The 22,356-nt window shown below is 45.8% G+C and overlaps 1 protein-coding gene across 1 annotated transcript in view; it reads left to right on the top strand.

Annotated features, from left to right (window-relative positions):
* Nucleotides 1-5,153: 5,153 nt before the first annotated feature.
* DNER (delta/notch like EGF repeat containing) overlaps nt 5,154-22,356 on the top strand; it is a 346,936-nt gene continuing 329,733 nt past the window's right edge. Inside the window, 1 exon segment of the mRNA XM_060193734.1 lies at nt 5,154-5,462. Within this exon segment, the coding sequence (XP_060049717.1) occupies nt 5,238-5,462 (225 nt within the window). The 5' untranslated portion in view covers nt 5,154-5,237.

Here is a 22,356-nt window from a genome sequence, read left to right as displayed (position 1 = left end):
CCAGGTAATGTATTCATTCTCTCTGTGTGCTACCTGCTGACTCTTTCCTTTATTTTTTTATTCATTTTTCTTTGTAATATTTATTTATTTATTTTCCCTTTTGTTGCTCTTGTTTTATTGTTGTTGTTGTTGTTGTTGGATAAGACAGAGAGAAATGAAAAGAGGAGGGGAAGACAGAGAGGGGGAGATAAAGAGAGACATCCGCAGACCTGCTCCACTGCTTGTAAAGCGACTCCCCTGCAGGTGGGGAGCAGGGGGCTTGAACCAGGATCCTTAAGCCGGTCCTTGTGCTTTGCGCCACGTGCGCTTAACCCGCTGTGCTACCTCCCGACTCCCGACTCTTTCTTTTAAACTGACCCTATTTATCATCAATGTAGCATTCAGGGTCACCCTCTTCAAGGGGACATGTGTGTTCCTTTGGAGAACATTTAGAGAGTAAATGAGTGGGAGAAGCATCAGCCAGAGCGATGATACAATTTCCAGGCAACCCTGAGCAGGAGGCTCTAGTGACCAGAGTGTGAGAACTTCACCACAAAGAGAGAGGTGGCTCTCACAGGCTGGCAGGTAGTGCAGTGCATACAAGGCCCTAGACTCTGAAGCTTGAGGTCAATCCCCAGCAATGCATGTGTCACAGTGATACTCTGGTTCTCTCTCCCATTGTCTGTTGTGATAATAAACATTTTCTTTTTTTTTTTTTTGGAGCGGTGTGCTCTCATTGAGCTTGTAGACAAAGACAAAAAAGACAGAGGGGAGAGAAAGACACCTGCAGACCTGCTTCAGTGCTTGTGAAGTGACCACCCCCCTGCAGGTGGGGATCCTTATGCCAGTCTTTGCACTTCGCGCCATGTGTGCTTAACCCGCTGCACTACTGCCCAGCCCTGAGTCAATATTATTTTAATTACTTCTTTTAATAAGACAAAGCAATATACTTATTGAACTCTGAGTACTTGGGGAGGGATCTAACATACTGTTGGAAATGGTCATCATATAGAACAATCTTCAGAACCTACAGAGAATTTCTCTGAGAATGGTAATAGTTCTGGTAAAACTTAATACATACATGATATATACTGTGTTACAGAAACTGTATTGTCAGAAAAAAAAAAACCAGCCAGGAACCATCTTCTTTCTGGGGCATCTGTGTGAGCCAAGTCAGGACTCAAAGGGGCTGGTTCTGTGAAAAGGCTGCACAGAGGGCTGGGCAGTGCTGTACCCAGTAGAGCACACACACTATTATGTGCTAGGATTCGGGTTCAAGTCTGGGGTTCCAGACTGCAGTGGGGAAGCTTACAAGCTGTGAATCAGTGCTGCAGGCATCTCTCTCTCTCTCTCCCTTTCTCTCTCTTTTTCTTTCTCTCAACAGAAAAAATAAAGGCCACCAGGAGTAGTGGAGTCATTGTGCAGTCACTGAGCCCCAGCAATAATCTTGGAAAAACAATTTTACCCCACGCCTCTGTGAAGGAGCAAGGGGCACCATGACCCGCCACATGAACTTATTTATTTTTTATTTTTATTTTTTTAAAAATATTTATTTTATTTATTTATTCCCTTTTGTTGCCCTTGTTGTTTTATTGTTGTAGTTATTATTGTTGTTGTCATTGTTAGATAGGACAGAGAGAAATGGAGAGAGGAGGGGAAGACAGAGAGGAGGAGAGAAAGACAGACACCTGCAGACCTGCTTCACCGCCTGTGAAGCGACTCCCCTGCAGGTGGGGAGCCGGGGTTCGAACCGGGATCCTTATGCCGGTCCTTGTGCTTTGCGCCACCTGCGCTTAACCCGCTGCGCTACAGCCCGACTCCCATGAACTTATTTATTTTTTATTATATTCATTTATTTATTGGATAGAGATAGCCAGAAATTGAGAAGAGGAGGGGAGATAGAGAGGCAGAGAGACACCTGCAAACCTGCTTCACCACTCACAAAGCTTTCCCCCTGCAGGTGGGGACTGGGGGTTTGAACCCAGGCCCTTGTGCACTGTAATATGTGCACTCAACCAGGTGAACCACCACTCGGCCCTGACACATGAACTTATCACTGTCAAGGATGTAAAAAGAACAGCTGGTCCCTGACACCTGACCACCACTAGTTATCAAAACAATGGGATAGATAAACAACAAACAAACAGAGTGCTGGGCAGTGGTACACCAGGGTTAAGTGCACATAGTGCAAAGGGCAAGGGCCCATGCAAGGATCCTGGTTTGAGCCCCCGACTCCCTACCTGCAGGGGGAAGCTTCACAAGTGCTGAAGCAGGTCTGCAGCTTTCTATTTTTCTCTCTCCTTCTACATCTCCCCTTCTTTCTCAATTTCTCTTAGTCTTATCCAATATAATGGAAAAAACGGCCTCCAGGAGCAGTGCATTCGTGGTGGAGGCACCGAGCCCCAGCGATAACCCTGGAGGTGAAAACAAACAAACAAAAAAACCCACACAAAACAAAAATCAAACAAACAACAGGAACAACAACAACAAAAAGAACAATTGAAACAACAAAACACCTCATTTGATTGTCTCAATGCAGAGGTAAAACTGCTCATGAATAATTATGTGTGTTCTTGCATTAGGATTTCTTTTTCTTTTTCCTTTTCCTTCTGCTACCAGTGTTATCTCTGGGGCTCAGTGCTGGCACTATGAATCCACTGCTCCTGGTGGCCATTTTTCTTTTTTTTTTTTTCTTTTTCTTTCTGTTTTGTTTTTACTTGATAGGACAATGAGAAATTGAGAGGGAAGGAGAGATACAGGAGAAAGACAGACACCTGCTTCGCAAGTGCAAGTCTGGTTCACCACTTGTGAAGTGTCCCCCCTGCAGGTGGGGGGTGGGGGCTTGAGACTGGATCCCTGAGCTTAGTGAAATGTGCACTTAACCAGCTGCACCACTGCCTGGCCCCCTGAAAGAGTTTCTTAGATAGTCCATGCACCCTCCTCCACATTGTACGTAAAGTCTCTGCCCTAGAATCCTATCTTTGGTCCACTTCTCTCACAGCAATTTGAGGACTATTTCTGCACTCAAGTTCATCTGGAGCTTGAGCCTTCAGTTTGGTTCTTTAATCTATTCACCTAAAAGTGGGTCTTTTTTATTCAGTTAACAAGCACATAGATGTTCAAGGACTAATGCGAGCAACAGGATGTCTTACTGTTCAGAACTCATCACAGGTCCTTGGGATCAGCAAGGGGCCTGGCAGACTACTTCCTTCTTAGCTTGGAGAAAAATGTAATGATTTGCTATTGTTTCTTCAGCAACATGACCTTTGAAGATTAAAGACACAGAGAGAGCTTTTTTTTTTAAGCTGAACATTATCTAGAAAATTCAGAAATCAGCATGCAGAAAATGGAACCCACTGAGTTCCACTGTATTTCAAAGTGATATGAAATTCACACCTCAGGAATCCACCTTGTCCAAAAGGTAAGACACTGAAGTGGGATTTTAATTAGATGGCAACTTTTCTCATGCTTCATTTTGCTTCAATGGTGTGTGTGTGAGAGCGTGACCTGCACCAGTCTATTATCATGCCAGGATTTCAGCTAAAAGAAGTCAGTTTCAGGAAAGAACATGGACTAAATTCCAGGGGGCCACAGAAAGTGAAAAAACAAAAAACAAACAAAGACCAAACAAACACCAGAACAAAGAAACTAGTGCCAGTAGAGGGTGCTGGCGTGGTACAAAAATTTAGATTATTTATTTCTTTAAGAAGAAGTGGTTTCAGAGAAAAGACAGCAGGAGTTAATGGAAAATATACTAATTCTTTGGATCCACTTGGAGTGGTGAATTACCCCTTTGGGGTGCAGTCCCATCTGGGGTTCAGTGATTTCTTGAAATGACCATTAGGGCTTAGGAATCTCCTGGCTGGACACAGGACTGAAGCATCAGCTAGCTGCTGTATCTGTGCGCAGGGCAGGCAGAGGCTGTGTGGTTTCCTCTTTTGATTTCACAGAAGGAATTCGGCAGTCACCCCCACACCCCACCCTCATCAGGGGACCCTTCAGTTATGGATTCTTGTGGACTGGTGGCTTCCTTATTTGCACAGCTTTTGCTTATGCCCTAAGCCATTTGCCCAAACTGTCAATCCAAGAGACACGTTCTCTTTTCTCACATGGCTGCCTTGTGAAGAAAGTACCTGAGAGCCTTTACTCTGAAAAGGCTGCGAGGAAGAAGTCAGGTGGCAGTGACCAGACAGCCTCCTCCTGGGGTGTCATTGTCTAGCTGGCCCCAAGGGGCCCTCTCCCCACCCCAGGTCGAGGTGAAGGTCCCTTTTTAAATGCTGGCAGGGCCTTTTTTGCTCCATTCTTTTGAGAAGTCTGGCAGCATTCTGGGCTGGGAGTCAAGTGACCCACTGGGTTCCAGTCCAGCCTGTTTGGGTCTCAGTTTCCTTCTGGGCTCCACAATAGGGTGGGGCGGGGACACTGGTCCCCAGGCTTCTTGCAGGTCTCAGGAGCCAAGGCCCAGGCCTATCTGACTGGCTCCACCAGGGGGAAGAGCGGCTGGTCGGTCAGCACCAAGGACAGAGGCCCCAGGACCGGGAGGTTGGTGCAAGGTCATTGTACTGGAGGGAAAGGGAGAGGGAGAGGGAGAAGAGGGGGAGACAGGAAGAGAGAGAGAGGGAGAGATGTGTGCTGGGTGGGGGGTAATGCTGGGAGGTGTGTGTGTTTGTGTGTGTGTCTGTTGGGGGGCTGATCCCAGGAGGGGTCTTCGTTTCGGGGGGCACTGCCATGGGGTGTGAGAGGTGCAGCCCGGGGAGAGGACGGGTGTGGGGCGGAGATGAGGCCAGGCAGGTCCCTGCCGAGGTCTCACAGATTCTGCGCCAAGATCCGGGGTCGCCCCTGCCCCGGCCGCACAGCGCTCCTGCCCGGTCCCTGGGGGGTGACCCGGCGCTTGCACTTGAGGCGACGCTAGGTCCTTGCGGTCACCCTCCCGTCTGCGTGGCCCCCTCCCCCGCGTGTCCGTCCCCCTAGGACCCCAGAGCCTCCCGCCAGGTCCGCGCAGCCACCCTGCACCCCCGCGGCCTCAGGGCTGGGAGTGCGCCTGGGGGAAGGGCCCCGCCCCTCCCGGTAGCCCCGCCCCTCCCGGTAGCCCCGCCCCGTGGCCTCAGCCCCGCCAGTGGCCCCGCCCTCCCCGGTGGCCCCGCCCCGCCCTCCGTTGCCCCGGGAACGCGGAGCCCTCAGCTGCAGGAGGCGCCGGGCACCAGCAGCGCCCGCCGCTCGCTCTTCGCTCTGTTGCGCCCGGGCCCCGCTCGCCGCCCGCCATGCCGCCCCGCCGCGCCCCGCCGCCCGCGCCCGCCTGGGCCCTGCTGCTCCTGCTGCTCGGCGGCGGCCGGGCCGGGCCTGTGCCCTCCGCGCCTCTGCCCGCGCCCGGGCCGTGCTCCGCGCTGCCCTGCAGGAACGGGGGTGTGTGCGCCCCGCGCCCCGCGGCCGGCGAGCCCGGCTACAGCTGCACCTGCCCCGCCGGCTTCGCGGGCGCCCACTGCCAGGTATGGGGCGCGGCGGGGCGCGGCGGGGCGGGGACCCTCGGCTCTCCGGGGCGCACGGCTTCTCCGCCCGCGGTGGGGGGCGGACCAGCTCCTGGGGCCGCGTGGACGCGGACGGCGCCTGTCCGCCCGGGACACTCGGGGCGCCGCGCCTGGGCCGCGCCGAGACGCCCCCCCCCCCCCCCCCCGTTGGCCTCGGGGTGGCCCTGCTCCCGGTGCCGCTGGACGCGGCGTGCGCGGCGGCTTCGAGGCCGGCCGGGCAGGTGGTGGCGGCGGGCTCCTGCCTCCATCCTCGGGGCTCCGGTCGGGGGCGCAGCCGTCCGCACCCCCCCCTCCAGACTCAGTGAACGGAGGACGGGTGTCGGGGTCCCCGGGGCTCCGGCGGGAACCGTGCGCCCCAGGGTGCGTGGCCCGGGCTTCGGGGGGCTGCGGGGCGGCGGGTGCAGGTGGCCCCGGCCGCCTGCGGGTTTGAGGATCCGACAGAAAATCCTGAGGCTGCTCAGCAGACCCGACAGCCGCTTCCCTCCCACCAGAGCTTCCACGAGGTGACCCGGCAGCGCTGTGTGTGCAGCAGGGAAAAGAAAAACCAAACAAAACCCCCCAAACAAACCAACAAAAACCAAACCCTAGTCTCTGTTCCAGGCCGGTTAATGACTTGATCTGAGAGGATAGAATGCAACCGATTGACTCTAGGACGCGCTGAGGTCGAATGCTTTTTTGTTTTGTTGGGTATTTCCAGCGAAGGTGGTGGGGAGTTTGCTTTCATCTAAATGGGATAAAAAGGCTCCCAGAGTTACTTTGGGAGATGTTTCCTGGGGTGTGGGGTGGGGGAGGAAGGTCACCCCTTGGATACCGTAGGCTTGGATTGTATTCTATTTTATTTTGGTCGAGGGAAATGGAATCAAGAAGCTTGACCTTGATCGCCAGAATCTTTGCAAGGATGTAGATATTTATTTTCTTTTAGCCGCCAACCATTAGCCTGACTCTGTCCTTTCATTGTGCTCTTTCCTTATTGTCACTCGGTGCCCATAAACCTTCTTTCCCTCCTAGGAGAGGGTGAGTGCGTGCATGCTGCCTTGTGACAGTCAGGAGCAGATCAGAGACACTTTGGAGAAATGCCTGCTGGAATAATTCTAGTTGCACCGGCTGATTGAAGGTGTAGATAAGATACCTTTTCTTGGAGAACTAAGTTGCCTGAATGCTTCCATCAAACCGCTGTTGTGTTTTCCTGCTGGAATCCCATTCTTGGAAAATAAAGAGTTGATTTAGACTTAGTACTGTAGGTGTGAGAGTGCCGATTGGATTAAGTTTTAAATGGGGGAAAAAGACTGGGTATCTGGATGTGAGTGGACAGTGAGCTTGTGTGGATCTAAAAATAGGTACCAGAAATCTTCAAACAAGGGAAGAGCCCTGTCATGGATCTTAAAGGTGACTAAAAAGCACAATTACTGTGATTTTTCCTGAGTTGGGGGTTTTCTATATATAACAGTGCTTTCAGGAGAGAGGCAGGAATCAATTCAACAGTGTTGGAAGACCCACTGGCTCAAAACATATTCTGGGTCTCCAGGGTGCTCCCATCAAGGACTGGCTGGGCACAGCCCTCCTGAGCAGAAATAGCACAGTGACTGTCACTGTGGTCTCAAGGTCGGCAAAAGTGGGTCTGGGTCCCCACTCAGCTTGGTTATTTAGAAGGATGAGAACATGCTGAGAGGCTTCTGAGCTCTTAACTGTGAAGAATAGATTGCCTGGCATTTCAATGTCATTTTTAATCATATGACTCAAGACTTCTATTTCTCCCCCCCCCCTTTTTTTTTTTTTTTACCGAAGTACTCACTGCTTAGCTCTGGTTTATGGTGGTGTGGGGGATTGAACCTGGGACATTGGAGCTTCAGATATGGGAGTCTTTTTACATAACTATCATGTTGTCTACCCCTTGCCCCCTCTTTTTAAAAGAATTTTTTTTTTCTTAGCGAGGGAGAGAGAAAGAGAGAGAGAGAGAGAGCAGGTGAACATTGGTTCTGGCATTGGTGCTGGGGATTGAACCTGCAATCCCTGGGGCCTCAGGCATGCAAGTCATATGCTCTAATGCTGAACTATCTTCCAGATACTGATTCAAAGTTTTAAAGGTCTATTTCTTTATTTTAATGGGGGGGGCTGTCAGAGTATCACTCTGACATAGGTGGTGCTGGGGATTGAACTTAAGCCCTCATGCCTGCAGACCCCATGCTTTACTGCTGCACAGCTTTGCCAGCTGCCTGTTTTGGTGTTTCAGTGGCTGCCTGCTGACTGCCTTGTAGCCTCCCCTGCTCCACTTGACATCTCCTCCACCTTGAGGCAGGTGTTCTCTCTGTTGATGCTGAAGGGAGGTGCAAACCATGCCAGCTCCTGCCTATTTGTGTCTACCCCATCCATATCTGTCCAGCCTACCCTTATCTGCATGGAACCCTCTCACCCCTCAAGGATGGATTGCTCTCCCTGCTTTGGCAAATGGATTTATTTGGGTGTTAAGTATTCTCCCCAGAAAGCCTTATCAGGTGAACAACTCACACACATAATGCACACACACATGCACCCACACCCACACCTCTGTCTGTCTTTCTGAATTTCATTCTTTTTAAAAAACATTTAAAAAATATTTGCTATTTATTTATTCCCTTTTGTTGCTCTTGTTGTTTTATTGTTGTAGTTATTATTGTTGTTGTTATTGATGTCATTGTTAGATAGGACAGAAAGAAATGGAGAGAGGAGGGGAAGATAGAGAGGGGGAGAGAAAGATAGACACCTGCAGACCTGCTTCACTGCTTGTGAAGTGATTCCCCTGCAGGTGGGGGTGAGGAACCAGGGGCTTGAACTGAGATCCTTATGCTGGTCCTTGTGCTTTGCGCCACCTGCGCTTAACCCGCTGTGCTATGGCCCGACTCCCCTGAATTTCATTCTTGATGTCCAAATCCTTTCTGCGGTGAGTGACCACCCTGTCACTGTTGCAGACCCACAACAGTGATTTGGGGACCATTCACTTTTATTATTATTTTTTTTGCCTACAGGATTATCACTGGGGCTGAGTGCCTGCACTACAAATTCATTGCTTCTGGTGACCACCCCCCATTTTTATTGGATAGGACAGAGAGAAATTTAGAGGGGACAGGGAGGCCAGAGCTCAAACTGGAATCCTTGTGTGGGTCCTTGCACTTCGTACTATGTGCACTTAACCCAGTGCACCACCGTCTGACCCCCCCCCCACACACACAATTCATTAAGGCAGCTGGGGAAGGGGCTCAGCTGGCAGAGGGCAGGACTTGTATGCCTGAGGATCCTGGTTTCAGTTCCTGGCACTGTATATGCCAGAGCGGTACTATCTCACTCTCTTTTATATGAAACAATCTCTCCATCTCATATTAAATGAATGAATGAATGAATGAATGAATAAATAAAATACATCCAATATAAAAGATTCATTAAGGGACTGGCAAGATAGTTCACCTGCATAGTGCATCCACTTTGTTACGTGACAACCTAGGTTCAAGTGTGGCTTCCCCAGCACTGGAGGAAGCTCTGGTACTATGATTAACAGTCCTTCTGTCTCTGGCTCTGTCTCTGTCTCTGTCTCTCTCAGTTTGACAACGGTCAGACTGAGAGATTGGAATGGTGATGCCCGGGCGACAACAGGGCTGAGGACAGGGCTTCCGGGTCCTGTAAATAAGCTTGGTGATGTCCTTGTAAATGTCGCCTCCCCTTTCTCAGAGTCCAAATACTCACTGTCTAAGGCAGAGCCATCAAGTCATGGCGTCGCCTTTTGCAAATACAGAAACGGAAGCTCATTTAGACCCTGTAGCTAATCCACAAGGTCAATGCTGTCTTAAAGGTCATCCAGCCCTTAACATTCACCCAAGCCCCCAGTACACTGGCACTTGTTCAACCATGAAGGCTCCGTGGGTTCTGCAGAGGCAGGTGGAAATCAGGTTTCAGAGATGTGGTGGTGAGTTGCTAATTGTTTTTCTCAAGGGCTTTGCAGATGTCAGTCACTCCTCCTTGCCTTTTCCCACAGCTGGACACTCCCTCCCCTCCCCTCTGTTCCCCTCAGTGTATAGAGGAAGTGCAGAGAATTGACATTGCAAGCTCCAGGTCCCACTGCTGGGTAGGGGGAGGGCTGGATTTGAAGCAGGAAGCCCGACTGGATGCCAGGTTGTAGCCAGAAGTTCTACCCTGGGCCTGCCATGCACAACCTTGGGACTAATGGCGAAGCCCACACCCCGAGTTTTATCTGTTAAAAGGAGTGACTAGGCACTGCCTAGAACTGCAGTGACTGTGCTCAGCTGAAATGAAATGGTACAGCAAAGAAAAACCCAGCAAGTTCTGCTTATGTCAAAAAACAGGTCCCTGAGTGATGTTGTTTATTTATTTATTCTAACACATGGTACACAAAGGGCCACTACATGAAAGAAATAGAAAGATTTCAGATGGATTTGAAAACACTTCACTGTTTCTTCAATGCAGTGCTGGGTGGTGAATTTAGGGCCTCCTGAATGCACAGTCTGGCTAAGTCACCTCCCTGGCTTTATTTTTATTTAATGTATTCTTTTTTAACTTTAGATTTTTTTCCTGTACCTGGAATCCTTCAATATACACAGTAAATGGAGAAATTGAAATTTATTTCTGGGAAATGTCTTATAGATTGGTATAGTTTTAAAATTTTACTTATTTATTTATTTATTGCCTCCAGGGTTATTGCTGGGGCTCAGTGCCTGCACTACGAATCCACTGCTCCTGGAGGTCATTTTTTCTCATTTTGTTGCCCTTGTTGCTGTCCTTGTTGTTGTCATTATTGTTATTGTTGCCACTGATTAACTTTAGATTCTATTTATTAGAGAGAAAGACTCAGAATAGCACTCTGGCATATGCTATGCCCAGGATTAAACTCCAGACCTCATGCTTGAGAGTCTAATCTTTTATATATTGAGCTAACTTTTGTGTTTACTTATATATTTTAAAAATTTAAAGGGGGTCAGGCGGTAGTGCACAGCTGGTTAAGTGCACATGGTGCAAAGTGCAAGACCTGTGTTAGGATCCCCATTTGAGCCTTCTGCCTATGGGGCGAGGGGGGTGGTTTGCTTCACAGGAGGTGAAGCAGGTCTGTAGGTGTCTATCTTTCTTTCCCCCTCTCTGTCTTCCTCTCCTCTTTCGATTTCTCTCTGTCCTACCCAACAACATTGAAAGCAATAATAACAGCAATGATAAACGACAAGGGCAACAAAAAGGGAAAAAAATGGTCTCCAGGAGCAGCGGATTTGTAGTGCAGGCACCGAGCCCCAGCAATAACCGTGGAGGCAAATATATATATATTGGAAATATATAGAGAGGAAGGAAGAGGGAAGGGGAAGATAGGGAGAGTGGGAAAAGAGACACCAACAGCACTGCTTCACTAGTCATGAAGCTTCCCCCAACACATGGGGACTGGGGCTTGAACCCAGGCCCTTGCACAGGACAACATGTATATATGCCTTATCAGGTACTCCACCATCCTGCCCCTCATTCATGTATTTTTGGAGTAACGCACACAACACACACAAACTGCCCAAAGTAAAGCTTCACCATCCTTGGGGACCCCGCCCCCCAGATGTTCATGGTCTTATGTGGTGCCAGGGATCAAATCCAGGGCCCATGAAGGCAGGACATACACTTTATCCATTGAACCATCTCCAGGACTCAACTTCAAAACAAGTGGAGAATTGAGTTCACAAGTTACCATGCACAAGGAGTGATCCCAAGCCCCCACACCCCACCTGTGGTAAAGCAGGTCAGCAAGGTATCTCTCTCTATCTCTCCCTCCCTTCCCAATTTTTCTCTGTTCTATCAAATAGGGGGAAAAGGTGGGGGGGGGTGTTGGCTGATGAGAGCGGTGGATTTGTTGTGCTGGCAGTGATAACCCTGGTGGTAATGAAAAAATCATAATAACCAAAAGCCAAGCAGCTCAGCTCTTCTTGCTTTTCTGGTTCTTTGGGGAAAGCAGGGAGATGCCAGTGAGGACGGCTGCTGGAAGGCTTTTTCCTCTCCTGTGAGTCACCCAGGATCTCCTTCCCGCCACTGGCCAGAGGAGGGACTGTTGAAATTTGTATGATTCTGTACTTAAAATTTTTTTATTTGTAAAATGAAAATATTAACAAAACTATAGGATAAGAGGGGTACATTTCCACACAATGCCCACTCCCAGAACTCGGTGTCCAACCCCCTTCCTTGATAGCTTCCCTATTCTTTATCCTTCTGGGAGTATGGGATACAAAAGGATGATTCTACTCTTTTAACAGTTTTATTTATTTATTATTGAGAAATATAGGAAGAGAGAGAGAGAGGAAGAAAGAGAGAGAGAGAGAGAGAGAGAGAGGGAAAGGGAGGAAAAAACACATATCACCCTGGTATATGTTCTGTCCAGGTTTGAACTTGGGACCTTATGCTTGAGAGTCCAATGCTTTATCCACTGCACCACCTTGAAATTTGTGTGATTCTATTGATACCTCTTCCTTCCATTCTTTCTTTCTTTCTTCTTCTTCTTCTTCTTCTTCTTCTTCTTCTTCTTCTTCTTCTTCTTCTTCTTCTTCTTCTTCTTCTTCTTCTTCTTCTTCTTCTTCTTCTTCTTTTTAACGTAATGAAAAAGATTTTCTGCCACCTACTCAGGAAGTCAGACACTTGTTTGCTTTCATTTCACAGCTCCCTCCAATCTTATCCTCTGGAGTAGAATGCAAATGTGTCCATTTCTGCACTTGGAGGGGACAGGGGTTCCTTTATAGCTGCTTTTTATGCAAGTCCATTTTACGCACTAAGCTGTTTCTCTAATCCTCTCTTCTGATTTAACTTGCTAACTTGAAACTGTGGCTCTGCTTCAGATAAATTCAATTTTTGGCTGGAGTTTGCTCACAAGCATCATGAAAGGAAGTCTTGTTCTTTGTTCAGCATTGGTCTCTTCTACTAGGTTCCTTGCATTGACACAAACTTACAGTTTGCAGTGTTGTACCCAGTATTAGCTGAAATATCAGAAGGCATTGCTGCTTTTCTTTAGCAGTTGTATGAACTTTCTGTGACCTTGGCAGAGTGACTTCTCCAAGCCTCAAGGTTCTTACCTCTAAAATGGACCAATCATGCCCATCTTCATAGAAGTGATGGAATTAGCAAGCAGGAACATAGTAACATTTTTTCCCCACTAAGTAGGAAGGCATTTGGTAGAATAAATTTTATATACTTAGCAGTGTTTATTTTACCAGACCACTGCTCTGCTATGATTTAGGGTGGTGCTGGGGATTGAACATGGGACTTTAGAGCCTCAGGCATGAGAGTTTTTTTTTTTTTGCATCACCATTGTGCTGTCTCCCCAAGAATTTATACATTTTGAAAATCAGAAATGTTACACAGATATAAGATCTGCTCTAATGCAAAATCTCACCAACTTATTCAGTGTTTGTGATGGTTTTCCTTCAATGAGCAGAGGAGTTATGCTACAATATAAATTCTAAAAATAAAAAACATCATTGTATTAAAGTTTTGGAAATGTATCATACTTTTTATTGTGAAATCAATAAATACCTTCTTAAAAAAAAAGAGTCCCTGATGACTCCAGGTTTTTCTCTACTGTGAAGGAGGAAAAACAAACGAACAGAAAATCTTACTCAAATCCTTGCAGTGATGTTCATAAAAGATACTGCTGTCTTTCTTTCTTGGGGGGGAGTGTTTCAAGTCCCCAGTTCCCTGCTGCAGGGGGAAAGCTTCACCAGTGCTGAAGCAGTGTTGCAGGTGTCTCTCTTTTTCTCCCCCTCTCCCTTTTTCTCTCAGTTTCTCTCTGCCAATAAATAAATCAATAAAAATCTAAAAAAAACCCCACTATTGATAAGAGATGTGTTTGACAATATCATTAATTTAAAATTATTCACTTACACTATATTTCTTGTGTGGAGGTAGATAGCATAATGGTTATGCAGAGAGACTCTCATCCCTGAGGCTTCAAAGTCCCAGATTTATCTCCCCCCCCCTCCATAAGCCAGAGCTGAGCAGTGCTCTGGTAAAAACAAAAACCAAACCAAACCAATACAGAAAAGCAGCATTTCTTGATAGTCACTAAGTGTAGGTGACACCTCACGAGGAGGGCAGTCTCTTCTGTAAGGCAAGCAGATTTTTTTTTTCTTCTTTGTGAGATTTTCTTCACTAACATCTACACTGCCATTATTTCTTCCAACTTTAGTTTTTTCCAGTTACTGGCTTATATTCTTTTTTTTTTAATCTCTTTATTGGGGGATTAATGGTTTATTGCAGGCAGTAAATACAATACTTTGTAACGTGCGCCACCACTTGGCTCTTACAATACAATACTTTGTACATGTTAACATGTCTCAGTTTTCCACATAGCAATCCAACCCCCATTAGGTCCTCCTCTGCCATCATGATCCAGGACCTGAACCCTTCCCTGCACCCTAGAGTCTTTTACTTTGGTGCAATACATCAACTCCAGTCCAAGTTCTGCTTAGCACTTGGACTAAGCAGATCCATCCATCCATCCATCCATCCATCCATCCATCCATCCATCCATCCATCCATCCATCCATCCATCGTCCATACCTCACTCCCTCCCATATTTTTTAGTTTGTTTATTTGGGCAGAGACAGAGGGGAGTAGGGAGATAAGGAGGGAGAGAGACAGAGAGACACCTGCAGCACTGATTTACCGCTTGTGAAGCTTTGTCCCTGCAGATGGGGCCCGGGGGCTTGAACCTGGGTCCTTGTGCATTGTAGCATGTGTGCTCAACCAGGTGTGCCACCACCTGGCCCCAAGATGTTGTTTTTCTTGGTGGTGCTGACAGTGAAGTAGTGTTCTGATGCTGTTTTCTCTGATCCTGTTCTTAGGACACTGCTTTTTTCAGCTTTTCCATCACCTGACCAAAACTGCATATATCTCTTTAGCTTCTCATGTCACCTGGTAGCAGCCCAACTGTTGTTTGTGCCTTCCTTTCACAAGGAGGAGACAGGATTAAAAAACAAAACTAAAGTCAAGGGCTGGGGAGATAGCATAATGGTGATATCAAGGACTTTCTTTCTTTTTAAATTAAAAAAATTTTTATTTATTTTCCTTTTGTTGCCCTTGTTTTTTATTGTTGTGGTTATTATTATTGCTAGTGTTGTTGTCATTGTTAGACAGGACAGAGAGAAATGGAGAGAGGAGGAGAAGACAGAGAGGGGGAGAAAAAGATAGACACCTGCAGACCTGCTTCACTGCCTGTGAAGTGACTCCCCTGCAGGTGGGGAGCGGGGGGCTTGAACTGGGATCCTTACGCTAGTCCTTGTGCTTTGCACCATGTGCGCTTAACCCACTGCGCTACTGCCGTCCATCTAAGACTTTCATGCCTGAGGCTCTGTGGTCCAAGGTTCAGTTCCCACCCAGCACCAGGAGAAGCCCCAGTTGAGCAGTGTTCTAGTGAAATAAACAACACAACACAAGCAAGTCAGACAGGAGCTGGAATGTACTGTGCCTGAGTGATATTTTCACACCTCTTTCCAGGATCAGCAGGCAGCTGTAACCCGAGGTGCTTAACCCAGAGGCAGGTCTCACACACCATGTCCCCCAGAGAAGATTCTAGTAGCACAGGGACTTTCTGGAGACAGGATTTCCCTCTGTTTACCCCAATGTCAACACTTCACCCACACTGTTGTTCAACCCTGACAATTTACTGGAACAATCAGGAAGCTTAGCAGCAATGAGTTCTTAGGTCTTACCCAAAGGACAGTGTGATTATCATTCTTTTACCAGAGCACTGCTCAGCTCTGGCCTATGGTGGTGCTGGGGTTAATTGAACCTGGGCCCTCAAAGCCTCCAGCATGAAAGTCTTTTGCAGAACCACTACACTATCTCCCCAGCCCTGGTGGATCATTTAGAGGGCTCACTTGTACTAAGGCTGTTGAAACTCTTGGGAGCCGTGGTGTGGTGGGAGTTAGCACAGCTAACAAGAAGGTCAAGGCCATCCTTCCCCAGGGGGATTGGAATCACAGGGTCTACAGTTAATTCTCTGATGGCCACCAAGTGGAGGATTCTGAAATAGGTTATTGGGGTGAATCCTGTGCTTAATTTCCAAGCAACATGGAATATATTATCTGTATATTTAGGTAACAGGAATATATGCCAGGATCAAGAAAAATATTAAATATACTCTCAGGATATTATTTTTCAAAAGGGAAGACTTTCTGTCAGAACTAAGAAAAGAAAAGCAAACTCACTAATTTCAGTTTGAACTTCCTTATTCTTCCTCACACAAAGGATTTCTAGGCTCTTTCCCTCCCCTCCACCCCAGTGTAATTTGTGTACAGCAAAATTCACCTGTTTAGGCAGGGTAGATAGCATAGTGGTTATGCCTGAGGCTCTGAAATCCCAGGTTCAGTCCCCTGCCCCACCATAAACCGGAGCTGAGCAGTGTGTTGGTAAAAAAAAGAAAAAAACAAAAAACCTGTTTAAGGTTCCACTTCTATGAGTTCTGATATCCAGTTGTGTAACTATGACAGCCAACAAGATCACAGCTTACCACCTCCACATATTTCCTCCTGCTCCTTTTAAAACTATTTCAGTACTGCCTTTACAGTTGGCTTCCCCCCCCCAGACTGTTACATAAGTTTAGGTAATGTGTGCTTCTGATTTTGAGACTGATCCTTGTTGATTGTGGTTGTCTATCATCTGCCACTTTTTACTGCTGAGTAATATTCCATTGTACGGACATACGGAAGTTTATCCATTCAATTGCTGATGACATGAGGGTTGTGTACTGTGTGTTGGTGATTATGAATAAAGTTATCTAGAACACTCATCTAGAGAGCTTCGAGGGGTTGTGTTTCTCTTGAGTAATGTCCTAGAACTGCAGTAGCTGGGGGTCGGGCGGTGGCGCAGTGGGTTGAGCACATGTGGTGCAAAGTGCAGGAACCAGCATAAGGATCCCGGTTTGAGCCCTGGCTCCCCACCTACAGGGGAGTCGCTTCACAGGCGGTGAAGCAGGTCTGCAGGTATCTCTCTTTCTCTCCCCCCTCTGTCTTCCCCTCCTCTCTCCTTTTCTCTCTGTCCTATCCAACAATGAACAACATCAACAATGGCAATAATAATAACCACAATGAGGCTACAGCAACAAGGGCAACAAAAGGGGGGAAAATAACCCTGGAGGGGAAAAAAAATAAAAGAAGTCCAGTAGCTGAGTCACGTGGCAAGTGCCTATGAAATGTGCTCAGAAGTCCCCTCCAAACTGTTTTCTGGGGTGGCTACACCCCCTTGTGTTTCCATCAGTGGAATAGGAGAGTTCCAGTTGCTTGCATCCTTGTAAATTTTTGAAATTGCTGGCAATTTTAGCTTTTAGCGATTCTGGCTAGTATATTACCATATCAGGTTGTAGTTTTAACTTGCACCATTGTTGTGATTAGTGGTGCTGAACCTTTTTCAGTGGATGGCCCGCCACCCATACCTCCTCTTTGCTGAACTGTCTGATGGGACGAATGATGAGAGCTCTTTCTGTATTTTTTTGGGGGGTGGAGGATAAAAATGCTTTGTTTGATATGTGACTTGCAAATATTTTCTCCCAATCTGAGGCTTCATGTCACTTCATTTTTCTTAAATGTTTTTTTCAAAGGAAAGTTTTTTATGGTGGGAGAGATAGCATAGTGGTTATACAAAGAGACTCTCATGCCTGAGGCTCTGAGGTCCCATGTGCAACTCCCAGTACTGCTGTAGGCTAGAGCTGAGCAGTGTTCTGGTGGTAATGATAATAATGAGAACAACGATAAACAAAAGAAAGGATTTCAATATTGATGAAGTTTGAATTTTCACCTTCTCCCTTACAGTGTGCTTTTTTTTTTTCTTTTTTGACTCCTAAGAAATCTTTCCCTCAGTGGCCAGGTGGTGGTGCACACATCACAGTGCTCAAGGACCTGGGTTCAAGTCCCTGGTCCCCACCTGCAGGGGAGAGAGAAGTTCATGAGTGGTGAAGTAGGGCTACAGATGTCTCACTTTCTCTCTCCCTCTCTCCTCTCAATTTCTCTTTGTCTCTAGCCAATAAAATTTTTTTTCCCTCAACCCAGATCACATAAATGCGTTCCCATACTTATTCCTAGAATTGTGTTGTTTTACTTTTGCATTTAAGACTCCATCTCATTTTGAGAGAATATTTTGTATGTGGTGCAATGCATGGGTTGTTTTTATTTATTCTGGTTTACGAATATGCAGTCACTCCAGAAATATCTGTTGAAAAGGTTGTCAGGATCTGCAGAGACAGTTTGCATAACTATTAAGTTATGCAAACAGTGTTCATGCCTGAGGCTCTAAGGTCCCAGGTTCAACCCTCGGTGCCACCAAAAGCCTTAGCAGAGCAATGCTCAGTTCTTCTCTCTCTCTCTCTCTTTCTCTACCTCCTTCTCCCTCCCTCTCTCCCTTTTTCTCTCTCCCTTCCCCTCTGTCCCTCTCTGTATCTTTCTGTATTTTTCTCATTAAAAAGAAATTAAATATTTATGAAAAAACTATCTCCACTGAATTATTTGGGCACTTTTGTTGAAAATCAGTTGACCATACATACATGGGCCTGTTCTAGGCTGTTTCACTCCATTCTGTGTTCTATTCCATCCGCTTCATACACCTGTCCTCTTGCCAATCTCACTGTCTTTGACTATTGTAGTCTTCTAGTAAGCCTTGAAGTCAAATTGTGTGAGTCCTTTACATTTGTTCTCCCAAACCCCCATCATTTTGATTCTCTGGATGCTTTGAAACCTGGCTTCTAGAACAACACAGAGGGGAAAGAGAGCTGCACTGTATCCCTCATCACCAGGAATTCCATAAGTCAGTGTAGCACCTCACACCGAGAGAGAAGCTTGGGTTATCAACCTGGACTCTGTGGGTGGTTTCATGGTGTCCTGAGATGACAGACATCAGGTGTCTCTGTTCTGGAGAATGGCTCCACCCACCAGCCGGAGAGAATCACGGGAATGGAGGTGGAGGAGCAGACTGAATCCATAGGGGATCTGGGCATGGACCATGGCCAAAGGCTTGAGCCAAGAGCCTGCCTGGAATCCTGAAGTGAACTCACAGTAGGAACGGCAGACAAAATAAGAGTGTTCAGCTAAACTTGAATTTCAGGAAAGCAGTGACTTTTTGCTATGCATCCCAAATTGTGCACAGTTTTTTGAAATTCAAATTTCACATGAAGTCCTCTAGTTATTTTTGCTAAGTTTGCTAAATCTTACCCTAAGCACCTGAGAAATCCCTGTTGCAACCCCCATCACCCCCACTGGAGTTTGTCAATGACACTTTAATTCTTGCAAAAATAGTCACCCAAAGCCATTTTATAAACTAACTTGCATTTAAAATAATAGTTTAGTGCATACCTTTACATCTTCACGGACCCTTTGAAGGACAACTGTCAAACTCTGTGAGTACAGTAGCAGTGGAAATGTGGTGGAAAAAGTTCATGACTCAGTTTATCTTACCCTCACTCCACCTTTTCTGCAACTTTTCCCTTAGTCTAACTGAAACATCCCACCCCATGTCTTCATACAGAAAGCAAATTAAGGGTTGGGTGGTGGCGCACCTGGTTGAGCACACTTGTTATCATGCGCAAGGACCCAAGCTCAAGTCCCCAGTCCCTACCTACAGGAGGAAATCTTTGTGAGTGGTGATGTAGTACTGCAGGTATCTGTCTGTCTGTCTCTCTCTTTCTCTTTCCGTTCTCGATTTCTGGCTGTATCTATCCAATAAATAAAGATAATTTTAAAAAAAGAAAGCAAATCGAGTCTTTTTGACTACTGCATACTTTTCCATTGTGTGAATGTCTTTAATCTTAACTGAAATCCACCATTTCCATCATGATAACATTGCAATGACCACCCACGCTTATACCCAGTGACACACACGTATATGTGTTTAGATTGTCTGTACGTGTGTCAAGAGTTACATTCCACATTCTAGTAATATGGCTGAGTTACCATCCTTTTTGCCTACTACTAACCTCATATAAATAAATATGCCTGCTCAGCAACATTTTTTTTTTCTTTTTTGCCGCCAGGGTTATTGCTGGGGCTCATTGCCTGCACTATGAATTCAGTGCTCCTGGAGGCCATTTTTTCCTTTTTTTTTTTTTTTTTTTTAGATAGGACAGAGAGAAATTGAGAGGGTAGGGTAAAATAAAGGAGAAAAGAGAAAGACACCTGCAGACCTGCTTCACCACCTGTGAAGCGACCCTCCCCCTGCAGGTGGGGAGCCAGGGGCTCGAACCGGGATCCTTGCGCGGGTCCTTGTGCTTTGTGCCATGTGTGTTTAATCCAGTGTGCCACTGCCATGCCCCCTCAGCATCATTTTTGCTAATACGGTTATTCACAGATCATTTTGTTGTTGTTGTTGACTGTTAGGTAAAACACGGTATCACATTGGTTCTCCGCATTGAAACAGTTGACAGTGGGAGAACCATACTTCCTTTCTTCTTCTTTTACTTTTTTTTTTTTTTTTACTAGTGATTTAATAACCATTTACAAGATTATAAGATGCAGGGGAATAGTTCCATATTATGCCCACCACCTAAGTTTTGTGTGCCCTTGCCCTAAGTGTGGGAGAACCTTTCTTGTGAATTTCCTATTCTTGGTTTTGCCTAGTTTTTTGGGGGTTGCTCTTTTTTTTTTTTTCCTTCTTTTTGGTAATAAACCTTTTGAATGAAGACATTAGTTCTTTGTTCTTTTGGTGTAAATATTTTTCCCCATTTATCAATTTTCTTTTGATTTTGCTTTTACTCATTTGTTTGCCTTCCAGAAGCTTATACTTTATCTTAGCCAAATTCATCAGTGAGCTGACTGGTAGATTTTAATCAGAATTTCAGTGTTTAATACCAATACTGTATACTGTATACCATGTTTGAAGTTTTCTAATTTGAGCTAGAATTTTGCTTTTGAAGAATTTTATTTCAGTGGTCTGGGAGGTGGCACAGTGGGTAAAGAAAGTGTTGGACTTTCAAGCATGAGGTCCAGAGTTCAGTCCCTTGCAGCAAATGTAGCAGAGTGATGTCTGGTTCTCGTTCTCTCTCTCTCTCTCTCTTCCTTTCTCATGAATAAGTAAATAAAATCTTTAGAAAAAAGAATTTGGGACTGGATCTCTTCTGTGGTGAATATTCTGTCCATGTCCTCCCCCCATTTTTGGATGGGGTTATTTGTTGTCTTGTTGTTGAGTTTGGCAAGCTCTTTATATATGTTGGTTATTAAACTCTTGTCTGATGTATGGCATGTAAAGATCTTCTCCTATTCTGTGAGGGGTCTCTTGGTTTGGGTAGTGGTTTCTTTTGCTGTGAAGAAGCTTTTTAATTTGATGTAGTCCCATAGGTTTATATTTGCCTTAGTCTTCTTTGCAATTGGATTAGTTTCACTGAAGATGTCTTTAAAATTTATGTGGAAAAGAGTTCTGCCAATATTTTCCTCTAAGTATCTGATAGTTTCTGGTCTAACATCCAAGTCCTTGATCCACTTGGAATTTACTTTTGTATTTGGTGAAATAGAGTGTTTCAGTTTCATTCTTCTGCATGTTTCAACCCATTGTTTCTAACACCATTTGTTGAAGAGACTCTGGTTTCCCCATTTAATAGTCTGAGCCCCTTTGTCAAAGATTAGATGTCCATAGATGTGGGGGCTCACTTCTAGGATCTCAATTCTATTCCATTGGAATAGATCCAAAAGGCCGAGAAACACATGAAAAAATGCTCCAAGTCTCTGTCAGAGAAATGCAAATCAAGACAACAATGAGATACGACTTCACTCCTGTGAGAATGTCATACATCAGAAAAGGTAACAGCAGCAAATGCTGGAGAGGGTGTGGGGTCAAAGGAACCCTCCTATACTGCTGGTGGGAATGTAAATTGGTCCAACCTCTGTGGAAAACAGTCTGGAGAACTCTCAGAAGGCTAGAAATGGACCTACCCTATGACCCTGCAATTCCTCTCCTGGGGATATATCCTAAGGAACCCAACACACCCATCCAAAACGATCTGTGTACACATATGTTCTTCACAACACAATTTGTAATAGCCAAAACCTGGAAGCAACCCAGGTGTCCAACAACAGATGAGTGGCTGAGCAAGTTGTGGTATATATACACAATGGAATACTACTCAGCTGTAAAAAATGGTGACTTCACTGTTTTCAGCTGATCTTGGATGGACCTTGAAAAACTCATGTTGAGTGAAATAAGTCAGAAACAGAAGGATGAATATGGGATAATCTCACTCTCAGGCCGAAGTTGAAAAACAAGATCAGAAAAGAAAACACAAGTAGAACCTGAAATGGAATTGGTTTATCACACCAAAGTAAAAGACTCTTGGGTGGGTGGGTGGGGAGAATACAGGTCCAAGAAGGATTCAGAGGACCTAGTGGGGGTTGTATTGTTATATGGGAAACTGGGGAATGTTATGCATGTACAAACTATTGTACTTACTGTTGAATGTAAAACATTAATTTCCCAATTAAAAAACAAAGAAAAAAAGAATTTGGGGCTGGGCAGTGGTGTGCTGGTTTAAAAATCCAGGTTCGAGCCCCTGGCTTCTCACCTGCAGGGGGGTCGCTTCACAAATGGTGAAGCAGGTCTGCAGGTGTCTGTCTTTCTCTCTGTCTCTCTATCTTCCCCATATCTCTCAATTTCTTTGTTCCACCCAACAACAACAACAGTAGCAACAACATCAGTAACAGCAACAATAACAATGGAAAAAAGATTGCCGCCAGGAGCACTAGGTTCGTAGTGCAAACACTGAGCCCCAGCGTTAACCCTGGAGACAAAAATGACCTTCAGGAGCAGTGTATTTGTAGTGTAAGCACTGAGTCCCAGAGAACCCTAGAGGCAAAATAATAATAATAATAATAATAATTTAATTTTG

The sequence above is a fragment of the Erinaceus europaeus genome, chromosome 7 (genome assembly GCF_950295315.1).
Source record: "Erinaceus europaeus chromosome 7, mEriEur2.1, whole genome shotgun sequence".
Classification (NCBI taxonomy): domain Eukaryota; kingdom Metazoa; phylum Chordata; class Mammalia; order Eulipotyphla; family Erinaceidae; genus Erinaceus; species Erinaceus europaeus.
Note: the sequence above shows the minus strand (reverse complement) of the source record. Positions and strands in the feature narration are given on the sequence as shown.